This window comes from Eumetopias jubatus, unplaced genomic scaffold (assembly GCF_037043125.1).
Source record: "Eumetopias jubatus isolate StellerSeaLion01/CBP00866 unplaced genomic scaffold, mEumJub1_p1.0 scaffold_7, whole genome shotgun sequence".
Classification (NCBI taxonomy): Eukaryota; Metazoa; Chordata; class Mammalia; order Carnivora; family Otariidae; genus Eumetopias; species Eumetopias jubatus.
This window is the reverse complement of record NW_028274813.1, coordinates 116613892-116632840: the sequence shown is the minus strand read 5'-3', so window position 1 is coordinate 116632840 and position 18949 is coordinate 116613892. Positions and strand designations below refer to the sequence as shown.

The window sequence follows — 18949 nt, the reverse complement described above, 5'->3', positions numbered from 1 at the left end:
GCCCCAGTTGACCCAGTTCATACTTTGACCAGGTCAAGTGAGCAAGCCTCTAACTTGAATTAAAAAGGAGTCATGGCCCCTGAATCAGCTCCCAGACTTGAAGACCGAGTTTGCAGGTTCGAAACCCCTTGAATGATGGGGAAGCTGGAAGGACCCCAGTTTGCTCCTAAAAGTTTACACCTTTGGGAGCCCCTGGGTGGCTCAGTTGGCTAAGCATCTGCCTTTGGCTTAGGTCATGATCCCAGGGTCCTGCGATCAAGCCCCACATCAGGCTCCTTGCTCTGTGGGGAGCTCACTCCTCCCTCTCCTCCCCACTTGTACTCTCTCACGGTCTCTCCTTCTCACTCTCTCAAATAAATAAATAAAAGCTTTATTATTTAATTAATTAAAGTTTACACCTTGTTCTTTCTCCCAGCCTTCCCCCACGGGACTTGTGGCATTTAACCAGGGTGGCCGTGCACTGGGGAGCCAGAAGCCACCAGACTTTTTGGGACCCCTGGATGCTGGAACTGACCCGATGGCAGCAGACCAGTCAGAGTAGGGCTTCTGGGGGTCAAGGGATCAGTGGAGCTCTAACTGAGGTCTGCCTCGTAGTGTCACAGTGGGCCCAGTAGGCCCCGAACCCATCCCAGTCCTGGAGCACATCATCCAGCAGCAGGCAGAATCGCACACTGGTTCCCTGACCTGTGTAGTGAGGGCTGTTCTGGTGGCCAAGCCAAGTGGCAGCCTCTGGACTGCCTAGAATAGTAACCTCTTCTTGGAGGGATTTCTGAGATCAGTGCCCCCATCAAGGACTGGAAGGGTGCATGGATAGTGAGCCCTGCATCATCTGCACTCAGCTCACTCACTCGACGGTGCAGAACAAAGATGGATTGTCTTAAACTTACCAGGTGGTACTCTTAATTGCAGTTGCTGTTCCCGATGCTTGAGCAAATGAACACATCCTCTGGAACGTGCTCTGCAGTGGTCTGTCTGGCAAATGCTCTTAGGAAGGACCACCAGATCAGCTTGCTTTCAGCCGCCAGCAGTGCATTGTATCGTCCCACCTCAGGGGTATACCAGCTCTCCAGCCCTGTGTCATGCTTTATGTCACAGGGCCCTTGACTGTCTCTCCCTTCACAGGATAGCATGCTGGCCCATTTCATGGGGGATACCATGCAGACTGGCTCAAGGAAGAAGTAGCAGCTACTCTAGATGCACTGGAAAGATGTTTGCTTGTCAGAGGTGGGAAAGAAATCTGACAGAAATTAGATACTTTCATCCTCATTGAAATTTCTAGGGATCCAGTGGAGTGGGGCTTGCTGAGGTATCTTTTTATGGTGAAGGATAGATTTTGCATCTGGCTCTTCCTATAACCAAAAGGAAGACACACTTGGGGTGTCTGGGTGGCTCAGTCGCTTAAGCGTCCAACTCTTGGTTTCAGCTCAGGTCATGATCTCAGGGTCATGAGATTGAGCCCCACATCATGCTCTATACCCAGTTGGAAGTCTGCTTGAGATTCTTTCCCTCTCCCTCCCCCCTCTCCTCTTCCCCCCCACTCACACACATGCTTGTGCATGCGCTCTCTCTCTGTCTCAAATAAATAAAATTTACAAAAGTAAAAACAAAACTAAAAGGAGACATGGCACCTAGTGAGCCCCTTAGCATTTTGGAAGCGACATACTCTTCATTTGGGTGTGCTACTCTGGCCAGTTACCAAGTGACTTGAAAAGATGCTAGTTTTGAGTGGGGTCCGGAATAAGAAGGCTCTGTAGCAGGTCAAGGTGCCACCTGGGCCACATGATCCAGCAGATCCAGTGGCGCTCCAAGTATCTGCGGTAGACAAAGGTGCTCTTTGGAGCCTTTGTGGACCTTTATAGGGAGTCACAGTGTAGGATTTCAAAACAGAGCCCTGCTACAGGAGATCAGGCTCTAGCAGGCCCTGAAAGCCTAGGCTAGGTCACATGGCCCCCACTCCTGCCATACAGCCTTTTCTCTCCCAGCCTGCACCGAGGGCACATTCCCTACCTGGGGAACACCCTACAGTCAGTTGACTGAGGAGGAAAATATGGAGCATGGTTTACAGATGGTTTTGTGCAATATGCAGGCATGACTCAGAAATCCTCCCAGTGGGCTGAACTTCAAGCCATGCACCTGAAAATTCATTGTGTTGGAAAGGCAGTCTTGTGCATAAAGTCTTTCGACACACTCTCAGCCTCATAAGAATGGGTTTTAGGCCTGGAACACATAGCCTGTGCCAGACTTATCCCCTAGTAGGGAAATGGCTTTCCCTGTTACAGGCTCAACCAGTGCTCTTTTGTTCTACAGAAGCATGCATGTGAGTGGCTCTCAGGCACACCCCCAGTCTTCTGTATTTCAGACTCCATAGTTGGGGGGTGGGGGGTTGGTCCTTGAGCTGAGGCGTTAGAGGGATGTACATAAGCCGGTTGTCCTGCATCGGCTGCCAGGGGCACCTGATGTCTCTGAGGTACCAGTGCCTACATTGGACCTGATTTTGTTCCGTCTCTTCTCCATGTGAGTAAAGCTGGATAAGGCATTGCTCCATCCAGTGCTTGACCATGTTGTGTTCTGTGGTAACTCCAAGATGGCTGTGGGCAGACGTGTTTGGAGGCCCCTGAGATTGGTGACCATTGTGTGGTACTCTGCTCAACAGTTTCCTTGGAAGGAGGAACGGCTAGAGGCTCAACTGCTTACTGATTGGCTGTGGCCGGTGGTTTGGCTGGATGTTTGGGGAATGGCAGAAACATGATTGGAAACTTCATGACAGGGAGGTCTGGGGTAGAAGTATATGGATAGACTTCTCTGAGTGGGACAAAAGGCAAAGATGTGTCCCATGTGAACGCTCACCAGAGCCTCTTCAGCAGAGGAGGATTGTGATAATCAAGTGGCTAGGATGACCTTTTCCCTGGATCCCAGCCAGCCTGTTTCCCCAGCATCTCCTGCAGTTGCCCAGTAGGCCCATGAGCAAAGTGACCACGGTGACAGAGATGGAAGTCATGATGGGTCTCAGCAACATGGATTTCAACTCACCAAGGCCAGCCTGGCCACGGCCGCTGCTGCACACCCAAACTGGAGACCAACACGGAGTCTCCAGTATGGCTGTGTTGTCTAGGCTCCTCAGCCAGCAACTTGATGGTTGGTTGATTGATTACATTGGACTGCTTCTTACTGTGAATCTCTTGAATGTGGCAGGTCGCTTGTCTCTTCTTGCTTTCAAAACTCTGTTTTTGTCTTTGGGTTTCAACACTTTAACTATGATGTATCTCCGTGTGGATCTTTATAAGTTTATTCTTCTGGGGGAGTTGTTGAGCTTTGAGTCTTTTCCAAACTATTTTTGTGAACCATGTCTTTCTTGTTGTGTGTGTTCATTGAAATTTCTCTTCCCTTGTGTCTCCATTCTTAGATATCTGGCTCCCATGAAGGGAAAAGGAAATAGGGCTTGTCTCTTTGAATTCTCTAGCTGGAAAGCTGCTTCAGTTCATGGTGGTTGAAACCCCTATGCTAGCCTCTCTGCGATCAAAAGCAGCAAAAGGGCCCCATAGAACTCGAAGAAAACAAATGTGTGTGTGTGTGTGTGTGTGTGTGTCTGTGTGTGTGTGTCTGTGTGTATACTAAAAATCTGGATTATACGCTTCCTACTTCCTGGAATTCCGTATCTCTCTTTAAATGAAATGAAGACAAATTGGCAATCTGGTTTTGATATCAGGAGTTTGCTGGAATCTAGTTGTAAGTAGTTTGGTTGTATTTCCATTGGCATCTGTGAGTAAATAGTGTGGCCTTGGTGTTGACGTGTTGGAAAATGGCACTCTTGAATGACAGTTTGGCTCTTCACAGTTGAGCCCTATGTAGCTCAGGACTTTGAGGATGTTTTCCATTGTCTTCCTAGTGTATGTTATTGCTAAGTTGTGTAGGATTGTGGCTACTGTTTTCCCCCTATCCTAGATATTCTGATGTTTTATTCTGAGGTGTCTTTGTAGATTTTTTTAAAACAGTCTTCTCATTTACATACCATAAAATTTACTCATTGTATGTAACAATTCAATGATTTTTGGTAGATTTACAGAGTTGTGCAGACATCACTATAGTCCAATTTTAGGTCAGTTCCATCACTCCCAGAAGTTGCCTCAAGCCCTTTGGCAGTCACTGTGTTCTTGCCCTGCCCAGGTCACCACTGATCTACTCTTTCTGTGTAGATTTGTCTCTTCTAGAGAGGTCACATATGCATCATGTTTTTGAGGTTCATCCTGGTTGTAGGATAGATCAGTACTTTTTTACTACTTATTTGTTCTTTTTTTTTTTTTTTAAAGTAGGCTCCATGCCCAACATGGGGCTTGAACTCACAACCCTCAGAGCAAGAGTCCCATGCTCTACTGACTGAGCCAGCCAGGCGCCCTGTTGCTTCATATTTCTGGCTAATATTCTGTTGTATGATCTATCATATTTTGTTTATCCCTTGACCAGTTTTGATGGGCATTTTGTTGTTTCTGCTTTGTTACTATTATGAATAGTGCTGCTTTGGACGTTTGTTTTCCTTTCTCTTGGAAGGGAAGTTGCTGGGTCTCTTTAACATTTTGAGAAACTGACCAATTGTTTTCCAAAGTGGCTGCACCATTTTACATCCCCACCAGTAATGTATGAGGGGCTCCAGTTTCTCCAAAACCTCACAACACTTGTTATCTATCTTTTTCATTATAACTCTCCTAGTGGGTGTGAGGTGGTGTCTCACTGGGTGGTTGACTTTCATTTTCCTAGTGATAATGAGCATCTTTTCATATGCTTTTTTTCCATATGTGTATTTTGTTTTCAGATTCTTTGAGCATTTTTTATGTGGCTGTGTTTTTATTATGGAGTTTATAAGAGTTCTTTATAGAAGTTGATAAGAATTCTTACAGAGTTCTGGATAGAAGTCCCTTTATCAGGTACATGATGTTAAAATATTTGCTCCTTTTCTGTGGATTGTCATTTTCTTTTCTTTTTTTTAAGATTTATTTATTTATTTTAGATATGGAGTGGGGAGGGAGAGAGAGAATCTCAAGCAAACTCCGCACTGAGCACAAAGGCATGAGCCCAGGGGGCTCAATCCCACAATCCTGAGATCATGAACAAGAGCCAAAATCAAGAATTAGACACTTAACCAACTGTGCCACCCAGGTGCCCCCATTTTACTTCTTTGAAGATATTTTTTAAAGCAGAGAATTTTTTTTTCTCCAAGGAATCAAACACAATTTATTTTCGAATTAAATAAGACAGATTGAGGGGCACCTGGGTGGCTCAGTTGGCTAAGCGCTTGCCTTCGGTTCAGGTCATGGTCCCAAGGTCCTGGGATCGAGCCTGCATTGGGCTCCCTGCTTGGCGGGAAGCCTGCTTCTCCCTCTCCCACTCCCCCTGCTTGTGTTCCTGCTCTTGCTGTGTCTCTCTCTGTCAAATAAATAAATAAAATATTTTTAAAAAAAGATTGAGTAAAAGAAAGTTTTACCTCAACTTTCCCAATAGACATTTTCTCCTCAGACTGCACGTTATCAATTTTAAGTCCCATCAGTGGCCTTCATAATATTCACAAAGGATGTCCAAATTGTATCATTTGGTTGAAGATTCAAGTTTGAAAATAACAATCTTTCCACTTTTTGTGCTTTAGAGAATTTTTTTTACACTAATCTCTGTGCGAAATGTAGGGTTTGAACTCATGACACCAGGATCAAGAGCCACATGCTCTATGGACTGAACCATCCAGGTGCCCCACTTTTGTGCTTTAGAACAATTCTCAAAACACATTATGATGCTCCCAGCTCATAACTGTTCAATTATTTTTTTCTTCTCAAAATAGCTTAGAGCAAGAGATTCATTTACTTATGTAATATATATATACATATATATATGTATATATATATTCAAAAACAGAACTTATCCAGTTTCTCCCATGTTCATGGTGGGAAAAACTAGTGCAACCCAACAGATGTAGCAAAACATCTGTGTCCTGTTTTGGCTTCTTTGTTTTAAGGGACCAGAGAAAATCCTTTGTTGTTTTCCTTGTGGTTTCAACATTACAGTACCAAATGTCCTTTTCTTCCCCCCGATCTTGATCCAGCATCCAACATTGATCTTTTATATTCAAAAAAATGAGCTTTCCAGAGCTTTGCAGTTTCCCTTCTTCAGACCCTGCCAAGCAGACTTCCCTCCCTGGAGCATGTGGTCTGACCGTGGCAGACGACTATGGCACACGTGCACCCGGGCCCACTTCGTGGCCACACCCTCGACTCCTCCTCCAGATACCAGCATCCCAGGGCCTGACTGCATCTCTCATGCCTGTGGCCCAGACCTGGCTCGATGCAGGCCTAAAAGATTTAAAGTGTATCTGTTTTTCTTTCATCATTTGCCTTTGGTGTCATATCTGATTCATTGTCAAATCCAAAGTCACAGAGGTTAACTCTTTTTTAGTCTTTCTGTTTAGGTCTGTGATCCACTTGCAGTTCATGGTATGAGAAATGGGCCCAACTTCTTTTCTTTTTATGTGGGTATCCAGTGGTCTCAGCAATATTTCAATTCAGTGTTTTCCCATTGAATTGTCTTATTGTCCTTGTTGGAGACCAGCTGACCCTACACGTAAAGGCTTGTTTCTAGACTGAGTTCTATCATTGATCCACGTGTGGACCCTATGGCAGTACCACACCATCTTCATTTCCATAGCTTTGTAGTAAGCTTTGCACTCAGGTAGTGGGAGTCAACCACATTTATTCTTGTTTTTCAAGATTGTTGGCTAACCTGGGTCCCTTGCATTTCTATATGAATTTCAGGATTAACTGGCCGGTTTCTGCACAAGAGCCAGCTGGGATTTTGATAGAAATTGGACTGAACCTGGAGCAGTTTTGCCATCCTAGCAATGTAATTATTAGTGTGGTGTAAAAACACTTAAATCTGCTGTTTTATTTTTGTGCTACTTGTTACCTCTGTTGCTCATTTCTTTTTTCCCCCCTGCCTCCTGTAGGTTACCTGAATATTACTTCATAATTCCATTGTGACTTACCTACACTGTTGTGAATGTATGTCCTTACATATATTCTTCACCGGACACTCTAGGTATTACGTTGTATATGCATAATTGGTCACAGTGTGCTGGTGTTGACATTTTTTAAAAAGATTTTATTTGTTTATTTGACAGAGAGACACAGCGAGAGAGGGAACACAAGCAGGGGAGTGGGGGAGGGAAAAGCAGGCTTCCCACAGAGCAGGGAGCCCGATACGGGGCTTGATCCCAGGACCCTGAGATCATGACCTGAGCCAAAGGCAGCCGCTTAATGACTGAGCCACCCAGGCACCCCTGGTGTTGACATTTTACCCAATTGAGCGGTGTGTAGAAACCTAACCACTGTCTTTATGTCTGTTTACCCTACCAGATTCATATAAATCCTCTGTAAGTTAATTATCTTAACTTCATTTTCCTATTTGAGAACCACAGCAATTTTGTAATTTTTACTTCAAGTGCCATACATATTTTAGCCAGCTCAAAAGAAAAAAGCAAGTGCATTTTATTTCCCTATATTTGTACTCTTTCTGTTTCTCTACCCTCCTTCCTCATGTTCTAGGATTCCTGCCCTTATCAGTTCATTTCTGATCCATCAACTTCTTCAAGACATTCTTTTAGGGCAGCAATTTCTTTGTGGGTTTACTTCCTCCGAGAATAACTCAATTTCTTCTTTATTCCTGAAGAAAAGTTTCACTCATTGTGGAATTTTGAACCGACAGTTCTTTTCTTTGAGCACTGAAAACCATTGCGCCACTTCTTTCTGGCTCCATGCTTTCTGACGAGAAGTGCGCTGCCATTCAAATTGGTTTTCTCCTGTAGGTGAGGTCTCTCATGCCACTGTCAAGATCTTTTCTCTGTTTAACATAACTTCACGGTAATTTCTTTGGTTTTATGCTGTGCGGGTCTGATTAGGTTTTTTTTTTTTTTTAACTCTATGGGCTTATTTATGTCTTTTTGCCTAAATTGGGAAGTGTTCGGCCATTATTTGTTTGAGTCCTTTTCCAGCCCCACGCTCTTTCTCTTCTCCTGCTGGAGTGGTGGTGATGAGTGTTCAGTCTTTTGTTTTGGACCCTTGGGTTTGTTGTCATTGTTGTTTTTAGTATTTTCTCTCTGTTGTTCAGATTGGGTAATTTCTGTTATTTGATCTTTAATTTCACAGATTCTTTTATCTGTCATCTCAGGCTGCAGTCTACATCTACCCATTTTTTTTTATCATATATTGTATTTCTAAGTTCAAAAATTTCCGGATACTTTATTGTGTCTTCTGTTTCTCTGCTAAGACTTTGTGGTTTTTAATTTATTTCCAGCATGTCCATAATTGCTTGTGGAAATACTTTTATGATGGTGCTTTAGAATTCTTGTCCAGTAATTCCATCAGTTTCATCCTGGTTTTGACATTTGCTTCTATTTTTTATTTAAGAAGAGATGTTCCTGCTTCTTGGCATGGTGATTCATTGTATCCTGGACATTTTGGGTATTAAGACTCTGAATCTTGTTTTTCTGTTTCAGCAGAGCTTTCCCCGACATGGTGCCCCAGGAGTAAGAAGCTGTTTCCTATTGGGGCGCCTGGGTGGCTCAGTGGGTTAACCATCTGACACTTAATTCGGCTCAGGCCGTGATCTCAGGGTGGTGCAATGAAGCCCCACGTTGGGCTCCATGCTAGGTGATGAGACTGCTTGAGATTCTCTCTCTCCCTCCGCCACTCTCTCTCTTTCTCTCTTAAAGGAAAGAGGGAAAGAAGGGAAGGAGAAGGGAAGCTGATTCCTCTTACTGCCGTGTGAGGATGAGAGCCCCAATTCCCCACGTGGCCCTTGTTTGTGCCTTGGGATAGGAACAGACACCTGTTGCTGCTGGCTGGGAGTGGGATTTCAAGCTTCCTCATAACTGTGCCCTAGCTGGGAGAATTGGGGGGGTCTTGTTACCGTCCCCCTCCACTGAGCCAGTAAGGTTTCCCTTGTTACTGATGGCTCTTCATGTGGCCTTCCCTACCACCATCCCACTTAGGGGAAGGAGTCCTCCTGCAGCCAGGTAAGGGTGGATGTCGAGGCTCCTCACGTACTTTTTCTGACACTGCTCCAGTTGGGGAAAGCACACCACAGTATAGCCAACTGAGGGTGGACATCCATGCCACCCTTTTTTTAGTTGAAGTATAGTTTATACACAATGCTCTGTTAATTTCAGATGTACAACATAGTGATTTGACAAATTAATGTTATACTCACCACCAGTGTAGCTTCCATCTGTGTTGGTATTACAATACCATTGACCATATTCCCTATGCTGTACCTTTTCTCTCCATGATTTATTTGTTCCATACTGGAAGCCTGTATCACCCACTCCCCTTCATCCATTTTGCCCCTCCCCCAACCCTCTCCCCTCTGGCAGCCATCAGTTCTCTGTATTTATGGGTCTGTTTCTGCTTTTTGTTTGTTCGTTTGCTTAGTTTTTTAGGTTCTACATATAAGTGAAGTCATGTAGTGTTTGTCTTTGTCCGTCATTTCAATTAGCATTAATACCCTCTAGCTCCATCCACATGCTTGCAAAAGGCAAGACTTCATTCTTTTTTGTGGCTGAGTAATATTCCACTGTGTGTGTGTGTGTGTGTGTGTGTGTGTGTGTGTGTGTGTGTGTGTGTGTGACATCTTCATTATCCATCTAGGGAGACCCTTGGGTTACCTCCGTATTTTGGATATTGTAAATAATGCTGCAGTAGAGATAGCGGTGTAGATATCTTTATCACTAGTGTTTTTATTTTCTTTGGGTAAATACCCAGTAGTGGAATTACTGGATCATATGGTAATTCTGTTTTTAATTTTTGAGGAACCTCCTTAACTGTTTTCCAGAGTGGCTGTACCAGTTTGCATTCCCATCAGCAGTGCAAGAGGGTTCACCTTTCTCTGCATCCTCACCAACACCTGTTGTCTCCTGTGTTGTTAATTTTAGCCATTCAGACCGGTGTGAGGTGATATCTCAATGTGGTTTTCATTTGTATTTCCCTGATGATGAGTGATGTTGAGATCTTTTCATGTGTCTTTTGGCCACATGGATGTGTTCTATGGGAAAAGGCCTATTCAGATCCTCTGCCCATTTTTTAATTGGATTGTCCATTTGTTTTGGTGATGAATTGTATAAGTTCTTTATATATTTTGGATATTAACCTCTTATCAGATATATCATTTGCCAATAATGTTTCCCATTCAGTAGATTGCCTTTTTGTTTTGTCAGTGATTTCCTTTGCTGTGCAGAAGCTTTTTATTTTGATGTAGTCCCAACAGTTTGTTTTCACTTTTCTTTCCATTGCCTAAAGAGACATATCCATAAATATGTTACCAAGGCGGATGTCAAGGCGATTTTACTGTATATGTTTTCTTTTAGGAGTTTTATGGATTCAAGTCGCACATTTAATCCTTTAATCCATTTTGAGCTAATTTTTGTGTATGGTGTAAGAAAGAGTCCTATTTCATTCTTTTGCATGTGGCTGTCTAGTTTTCACACCACCATTTGTTGAAGAGACTGTCCTTTCCGTGTTGTATATTCTTGCCTCCTTCGTCATAGATTAATTGACAGTGTAAGTGTGGGTGTATTTCTGGGCTCTCTGCTGTATTCCTTTGATCGGTGTGTCTGCTTTTGTGTCAGTACTGCGTACTGTTATGATTACTACAACTTGGTAGTATATCCTGAAATCTGGGATTCTGATACCTCTACCTCCAGCTTTGTTCTTCTTTCTCAAGATCACTTTGGCTAGTTGAGGTCTTTTGTGGTTCCATACAAATTTTAGTATTATTCTAGTTCTGTGGAAAATGCTCTTGGTATTTTGATAGGGATTGCGTTAAATCGGTTGATTGCTCTGGGAATTATGGACATTTTCACAGTATAAATTATTCTGGTCCATGAGCATAGTATGTATTTCCATTTGCTTGTGTCATCTTTGTTTGTTTGTTTGTTTTTAATCAAGGTCTGATAGTTTTCAGAGTACAAGTCTTTCATTTCCTTGGTTAAATTTATCCCTAAGGTATTTTATTATTTTTGGTACATTCGTAAATGGGATTTTTTTTTTTCTAAATTTCTCTTGTTGCCACTTTGTTATGGGTGTTCATATTCTTAAACTACTTCTTGCTTCAGTTTTGGAATGTTGGGTGTTTTGAGTATTTTGTCTATTTCATATAAGTTGTCCCATTTATTGGTGTAAAGTTGGGTATGATATCCCCTAGAAGGCTTTCCAGGGCTAAAAGAATCTATGGTGATGCCTCCCTTTTTATTCCTGATATTGGTAATGTGCATTTTCTTTGCTTTATTCTTTTTTTTAAGATTTTATTTATTTATTTGACAGAGAGCGAGAGAGCACAAGCAGGGGGAGCAGCAGAGGGAGAGGGAGAAGCAGCCTCCCCACAGAGCAGGGAGCCTGATGCGGGGGATACCAGGACCGTGGGATCATGACCTGAGCCAAAGCCAGATGCTTAACCGACTGAACCACCTAGGCAGCCCTCTTTGTTTTATTCTTGTTCATGTCTTGTAAGGGTTTAATTTTTAAAAATTACTTCAAAGAACCAACTTTTGGCTTTGTTAATATTTTCTTTTCTTCTGTTTTCAGTTTCATTGATTTCTGCTTTTCCGTTCTTCTACTCTGGGTTTAATTTATAACTTTTCACAACAGAAGCTTAAATCACTGATTATAAACCTTTCTGAGAAGTTTTCAAGTACACACATTGAGAACTATAAATTTTCCTCGTGACTGCTCTATTTGCATCCTGCCATTTCCTGCATATTGTCTTGTTTCATTCACTTCCGATATTGTCCAATTCCCTTTATTTAGAATTGTACTTAATCTCCAAATATTTGAGAACTTTCTATTAGTCTTTTGTCATTAATTTCAGATTTCATTTCTTTGGGGACAGATGGTATACTTGAAATTTATTGAGACGTGTTATACTCTTTTCTTAAAGTTCTGAATATACTTTAAAAGAGTGTGTATTCAGCGGTTGGATGATGTTTCCATAAATACCAGTCAGCCAGAGTGGATTAAATAGTGTTTATATTCTTACTCATCATTTTTGTCTTCTTGCTGTGTTAATTATGGAGAGAAATTTGTTGAAATCTTCAACTGTGATTGTCTATTTCTCCTTTTAGTTTTGTTAATTTTTGCTTAATGAATTTTGAAATTGTGTTAGATATACACATTTAGTATTAAGTCTTTTTGTCAAACTGACTCTCTTATTATTATGTATTCTCTGTCTTTATCCCTGGTAACACTCCCTGTCTTAGGGTTTATTTTCAGCACAATATGTCTTTTTTCCAGTCCCTTTGCTTTTGATGTTTCTGTGTCCTTATATTTCAGTGTTTCTTATAAACAAGACATAGCTGTGTCTTGGTGGTTTTTTCTTTAATCCAGGCTGACAGTCTGCCTTTAAATTAGAGGATTTAGTCTATTTACATTTAGTATAATTACTAATATGGTTGAGTCTAACTCCACCATCTTGATATTTATTTTCTGTTGATACCATTTGATCTTTGTTCCTTTGCTTTTCTTTCCTGCTTCCTTTTTTACTTTTGCTACAAGGTAGATCTCTTTGTATTCATGGGTACGTTACAGTGGTGCCACCCACTGTGGTAGCCACTAGCCACATGTACTTAAGTTGAAAATTCAGTCCCTCATTATATCAGCCACACTCTGGATGCCCAGTAGCCACACATGCTTGTTACCACGTTGGAAAGGAGAGATTACGGCAGAAAGTTCCAGATTGAGGTCAGGATTTATTTTGAGTAGAATTACCCAGGGTCCAATGTGAAAAGGGCATCGTTCTAGTCAGAAGATGTGTGTTCATGTTTTGTGTTTACTACTGATGGGCTTTGTGTCCGTAGGCCTACGAGATCCTGCTCTTAGCCTCAGTTTTCTTTTCTAAAACACACGGATAGTAATTCCTGCTCTTCCGCTTCACGGAGTGCTTGTGGAAAAGAACACTACAAAATGGTTAACAGTCTTCAGGAAAACATTAAAACTCAGTTGACTGTGTTTCTGTGTTTTGTTTGGTCTTTTAGGTTGCTGACGGAGCTGGAGTCCCCTTCTTGGTGGCCCTTTAGCTCCAAGCTTTGGAAGATGCCAGCAGAAACAAAGCCCAAGGGCGGCACCTCAACGGCTAGTCCCAAAGCTCTTGAAAAAGAAGGGGTAGTGGTCCAAATTCCTGCTGTTATCTCCCAGGGAACAGCATCTCATGTTAAAGCAGGAAGTCTTACCATCCTTGTGTCCGGGTTGGAAATCCATGACTCGAGTTCTTTGCTCATGCACAGATTTGAAAGAGAAGATATAGACGACATTAAGGTTCACACACCTTATGAAATTAGCATCCTCCAATGGTTCATCGGGAAGCCAGACATAGCTTATCACCTGATATCCGCCAAGATGCCCGAGGCTGTCCCCATTTTGGAGGTGCAGTTCAGCAAGAAGATGGAGTTGTTAGAAGGTGGCTTGACACCGGGAAGTGCCAGCACGTCTTCCCCAGCAGAGAAGGGCTGCTATGACTGGCAGGTGGGTGAGTGCGCGTCGGTCTCCAGGGGCGCGGCCTGTGGTACACCGTTAACGTGCTGCGTCGCTGATAGCATCTGCTGGTTCTGTGCACCAGTGCAGACTGTCCGTTTGTTTGTAAATGAGAACACTTCAGACCGTTTTCCTCAATACCTGCAACCTCAGACTGTGTGAGTCCCGGAGCGCGGGTGTATCACACACTGGACGGCTGTGTGGGTTTCCCCTGAGCTCAGCAAGGCTCGGTGGCACTTTCAGAACAGAGGAAGGCTCCACGGTAGACGATTCCCCCTTTCCTCTGTGTGACTCAGGGCACCTAGCTGCCCACCCTGGTGGGTGTCCAGTCCCTCCACCCCTGACCTTGGCATCAGTCTGGGTCATCCCAGCCCGCCTTCCAGGGACATGTTTAGGAATCAGAATCTCTGAAAACTGCAGCATAGTTTTTGTGGGTTTGCAGGCCTCCACTGTTGGTGAGGTGTGCTGTCCTCTGAGTGTCTCTGGGGAGCACGGAGCTGGGCATGGCCAGGTGTCGCAAGGGTCCCAGGTCGCAGGCCCAGCCCCAGCCTCGCCCACAGCAGCCTGGGGTCATCTGACTTCTCAGATTTGCCGTCCTGATGGTATCCGGTGGCATCTTGCTGGTGTCTTTATTTTCATGTCTGACGTGGAGCATCTGACGCTCCTTATTGCTTTTGGGCTTCACATGTTTCTCTGTGGATTGCCTATTCTGTGGTTTTTGTTTTTTTATTCTGCTGTGCTGTTTGTTTAGTCCATGTTGTAGGTATGCATCCCTGTTGGCTTTAGAAGCTACCACCTCTGCCAGACTGTCATTCTCCTTTACAGAAATCCTTAATTGGGTATATTCCCCTTGAGTTTGTTTCTGCACCCATCTTAAGAAATCCCAAAGTCATAAAATACCTTATTTTCCCATAGGTGATCTTATGTCTGTGTTACTGTGATTTTTCTAACAGGCTAGTAGGCTTTCCTTATTGACTTTGATTGCTGGATGTCTGTTACAATAAGAGATATGTTTGCTTCTTTTTGTTCTGAAGTGATTGATTTCAGTGCTAATATGTAACCTGGTTCCCTAACACAAGAATATTTTGATGTTATTCTACACGGCTTCACGTTTCAAAAGAAATTTACCTGAAAATAGATCTGTCCCATAAGCACCAAAATTTTGGAAGTGTTAATGTAAACAGGTAATTTTTTGGCATTTCCAGATTTTTCTTTGGCCCTTCTCAAGGCAGGACTGGGAAGCCCGTAAAGGGGCCGAGAAGGGTGGGCAGTAGAAGGGAGCCCAAGACCCTGATGAGGGAGGCGTCAGGCCAGGCCGTCGGTGCCCCCACCCTGCGGTTTGCCCCTGGGGGGCTGGGGCTGGGCAGTGAGGGGACCTGGGGCTGTTAGGCCTGACACAGAACGCCTTCAGCCATTGATTCTGCTGATGGAGAACTCCCCGTGCCTGGCACAGTGCCGGGCCCCCACAGTCCCTCTTGTCATGGAGCTCCACAACATTCGTGGGTTTTCTGTGTACCTGGTGGTTTTGGAGAGAGTGTTGCGTGCCAGTTGCGGGATGCCAGCACACTCTATGCAGGGGATAAGAGGCTTCCTGGGCCTGCTCTGACCCCGCATGTCCAGGTGCAGACAGGGCTGGAGAAGAGCAGGAAGTGCGTGCCAGGGCCTCTGTGGCCGTGGTCCAGCAGCAGGAGCCTAGGTGAGTGTGGATTCCACAGGGCCCGCCATCAGGAAGGGCACAGGCCAAGGCTGTTGACCACAGGCTGCACGTCTTCCTCCTCAGGGAAGCCTCACATAAAGTCAGCTGGTGCTGGGCCTTCGCCACATCCAGAGACACGTTCTCAGCAGCACCTAGATTCAGGATGTGTGGCCTCGCCTGTCAGTCACAGATGGTGTGTGTGTGTGGAAGGAGTGGGACCACCTCCACGATGACAGATGGGTGTTCATCCGGGTGTTCACTTTAGCCTCTGGGGTGGAGGGGTTCCCACAGCATGTCTGCATCTGCATGGAGCAAGAGGTGCCATGCTCCCTCGGTGAGGCCACCCTGCCCCAGGAGTGGGTGAGGGCGCAGGTGATGAGGAGGGGAGGCGGGGGGGGGGAGGCCAGCACGTGGGCTTGGGAGCAGAACAGCAGGACCGCGTCTGGCTTGCTGGGGACTCCGCGGGAGGCCTGGGCGGGCCCTCTCTGTCACCTCTGTTTCCAGCACCTGTGTTTTCACTGTCCCACGGTGGAAAATGCAGAAGCGGTGGGGGTGGTAACCGTGACTTGACATCTCAGAAATTTACCCCATCCTCCAGAAGCCGTGTTGGTAGCTGCGTGGCCAGCAGGGGGCAGTGTCACCACAGGACCGGGTTTGCCTTGCGTCAGTGTGGGGAAGAACTTTCCAGAGACCTCTGCAGTCCTGTGCAGTGTAGGTGGCCCGGGCAGCGACTGGCCCCGGTGGTCTCCTGGGCTTCAGGGGTGGGAATGACACAGGTGGCCTGCGTTCACCCTGGGGAAGAGCAGTGGAAAATGGCTGTTTTCTTGCACAGCATCTTTAGGGTACCCTTTACATCTTAGCGTGGTTTCAGACTTGAGGAAGAGCTGGGAGGAGAGTCCCCGTGGCTGCCATCCTCACTGTCACAGCTGACGAGCCTGTCTGAGCTCTGTCTAGATCCCCTCGTGCTTGCCGTTGCAGGACACCGTCTGGAGTCCCGCACGACGGGTGGTGTCTCCCTGGGCTCCGTTACTCTGAAGGTCTCGACGGCGCGTAGGAGGAGTGCTGAGGTTTTGTACACCGTCTCGTGATTGCACTCTTGTCTCATGTTGTCTCATGGTCCTGGGGTGATGGTTTATGAAGAAGACTTCAGAGCATGGCCCATGCTTAGCAATTGATGGTATTTTGGGTAATTTTTGTCTTTGTTGTTTGCCAACGGCCACGTTTGAGAGAAGCCTTCTCTGACCACCTCATTTAAGAGACAACACTCGCCCTCGGGTGCTGTTGCCCTCTGATTGGCTGCCGTGCTCTCACACTGGGACAAGTACTGCATCTGGACAGGACGCAACTTGTCTCTTGATGACCACATCTCCAGCACCCAGAACAGGCCCAGGCATCCAGGAGCACACTCATCTGCATGAAATAGTACACATCTGGGACCCAGACTTCACCGTGCCCAGGCCGCAGTCCTTGAACCTGACACTCCCCCCTGACCCACGGCCTCAACTCAGACCACTGAGGCCATTCACAGCACCAGCACATCAGGCCTGTCATGCCCCTAAGCTCTAAGCCTAACCCCAGGTTGGCTTTTGAGCATCTGTTCCCAGAGCCTTGCTCCAAAGCACCAGGTATCCGGGACACCCAAGCAGCATCAAGGGACTCGGGCTGCCACCCAGAAGGAAACCGCACCACTGTGAACTCTGGAAAGCACTCAGAGCAGAACTCTGAACGCCCATCCCTGCGAAACTGCACTTTCTGTGCCGCCTGGCGGCAAACCCTGAGCCTGACTCCCAACCTGATCCCACCCTCAAGACACACTGCCCATCCCAGCTCGCCACCGTTCCCACAGACCAGGAGTGCCGTGCACCTGGGCCCTAACCCTAACCCTAACCCTAAACCTCACGTGGCTTCTGAGAGATCTCTCCCTAGGTCCCTGGCTCCATGCCCCAGGGATTTGCGCCACCTAAGCAATACTGGAGGACACAGACTGACACCACAAAGCAAAATGCACCATTTGGCACTTCTGAAAGCACTGAGAGCAGGAGAGCTATGCCTGCCGTACCCCTGGGCCCTAACCCCGACCCTAGGTGGGCTCCTGAGTGCCTTGTTTCCGCAGGTCTCGCTCCAGAGCCCCACGGACAGGGCACACCTGAGCAATACCAGAGGACTCAGCTTGCCACCAAGAAAGAAACCCCGCTGGTTGGAACCCCGGAAAGGATTCACAGCAGGAGAGCGCTGCATGCCCACCCCAGCGAACCCACACTTTCAGCGGTCCCCTGGCCGAAAAGAAGAGCAAGACACTCACGCTGACTAAAGACACTCACGCTGACCCACACCCTCGACCCTCACCTCCGGGAACCTCAACGCAGCGCTGGCACATCAGGCATCCCGTGCCCCTATGTCCTAACCCTCACCCTGGGTTGGCTGCTCAGGGGTCAGTCCCCAGAACCTGTCTCCAAAGTCCCAAAGATTCGGGACACCTGAGCAATATCGAGGGACTCAGGCTGCCACCCGGAAGGAAAACGCGCCATTGGGAACTCGGGAAAGCATTCGGAACAGAACTCTGAATGCCCAGCCCAAGGAACGCACAAATTTTGCGCCTTCTGGCAGCCAACTCTGAGCCTGACACTCAACCTGACCCACGCCCTCAAGACAAACCCCCGAGAAGCAAGCCACAGTGCTGGCACGTCGGGCCTGCCGTGCCCCTAGGCCCGCACCCTATCCCTCGCTGGCTTCTGAGGGCTATGGCCCCAGAGGCCTGGCTCTAAAGCCACAGGGATCGGAGGCACCTGAGGAATACCAGAGGATGCAGCCTGTCTCCCAGAAGGAAAACGCACCATTGGGAACTCAGGGCAAAGCTTTCCGAGTAGGAGAATCCTGCGTGCCCATCGCAGCGAAATGCCACTTTCAAAGGCCCCCTGCCCACAAACCCTGAGCCTGAAACTCATCCTGACCCACACCCCCAACTTGGATCCCCCGTACCCCAAAGCTTGCCCCAGAGTGGCCAAATCAGGACTCCAATGACCCTAGGCCCTAAGTCTATCCCTAGTGTGGCTTCTAAGTTTCTGTATCCAGAAAGCTGCCTCCAAAGCCCCAGGGATGGCAGTAAGTGAGCGACATCAGAGGACTCAAATGCCAAAAAGAATTCAAACGCACTACTTGCAACTCCGGAGAGTGTTCCGAATAAGAGAATTCAGAATGCACATCCCAGCCAACGCACAAATTTGGTGCCCTCAGGTGGCCAACCCTCACCCTGATACTAAACCTGGCCCACTCCCTCAAGACAGACCCCCCAGAGCAGGCTACGGTGCTTGCACGTCAGGCTTGCCATGCCCCTGGGCCCTAACCGTGACCCTACAGAGGCTTCTGAAGGGTCTGTCCCCAGGGGCCTGGCTCCAAAGCCCCAGGGACTGGGGAGACCTGACCAGGGCCGGAGGACTCAGCCTGCCAATAAACAGGAAAAAGTGCCATTGGGAACTCCGGAAAGCTTTCTGAGCAGGAGAACTGTGTCGGTCCATCCCAACGAACCCCGAGTTCAACGGGCCCAGGCCACAATCCCTGAGCCTGACACTCCCCACTGACCCACGGCCTCAACTCAGACCCCAGGAAGCTCATCACAGTGCCGGCACATCAGGCCTGTCACACCCCTAGGCCCTAAGCCTCACCCTAGCTTGGCAACGGAGTGGACTGTCCTCGGACCCTG

The 18949-nt window shown here is 46.5% G+C and overlaps 1 protein-coding gene across 1 annotated transcript in view; it reads left to right on the top strand.

Moving 5' to 3' along the window:
* The window catches only part of LOC148163969 (synaptosomal-associated protein 47-like), an 88898-nt gene that overhangs the window by 4394 nt on the left and 65555 nt on the right, over nucleotides 1–18949 (top strand). The window contains exons 2-4 of the mRNA XM_088025186.1: nucleotides 13058–13548; nucleotides 15174–15249; nucleotides 17956–18112. Coding sequence (XP_087881312.1) covers nucleotides 13058–13548; nucleotides 15174–15249; nucleotides 17956–18112 — 724 coding nt within the window. The remainder of the gene's footprint in view (nucleotides 1–13057; nucleotides 13549–15173; nucleotides 15250–17955; nucleotides 18113–18949) is intronic.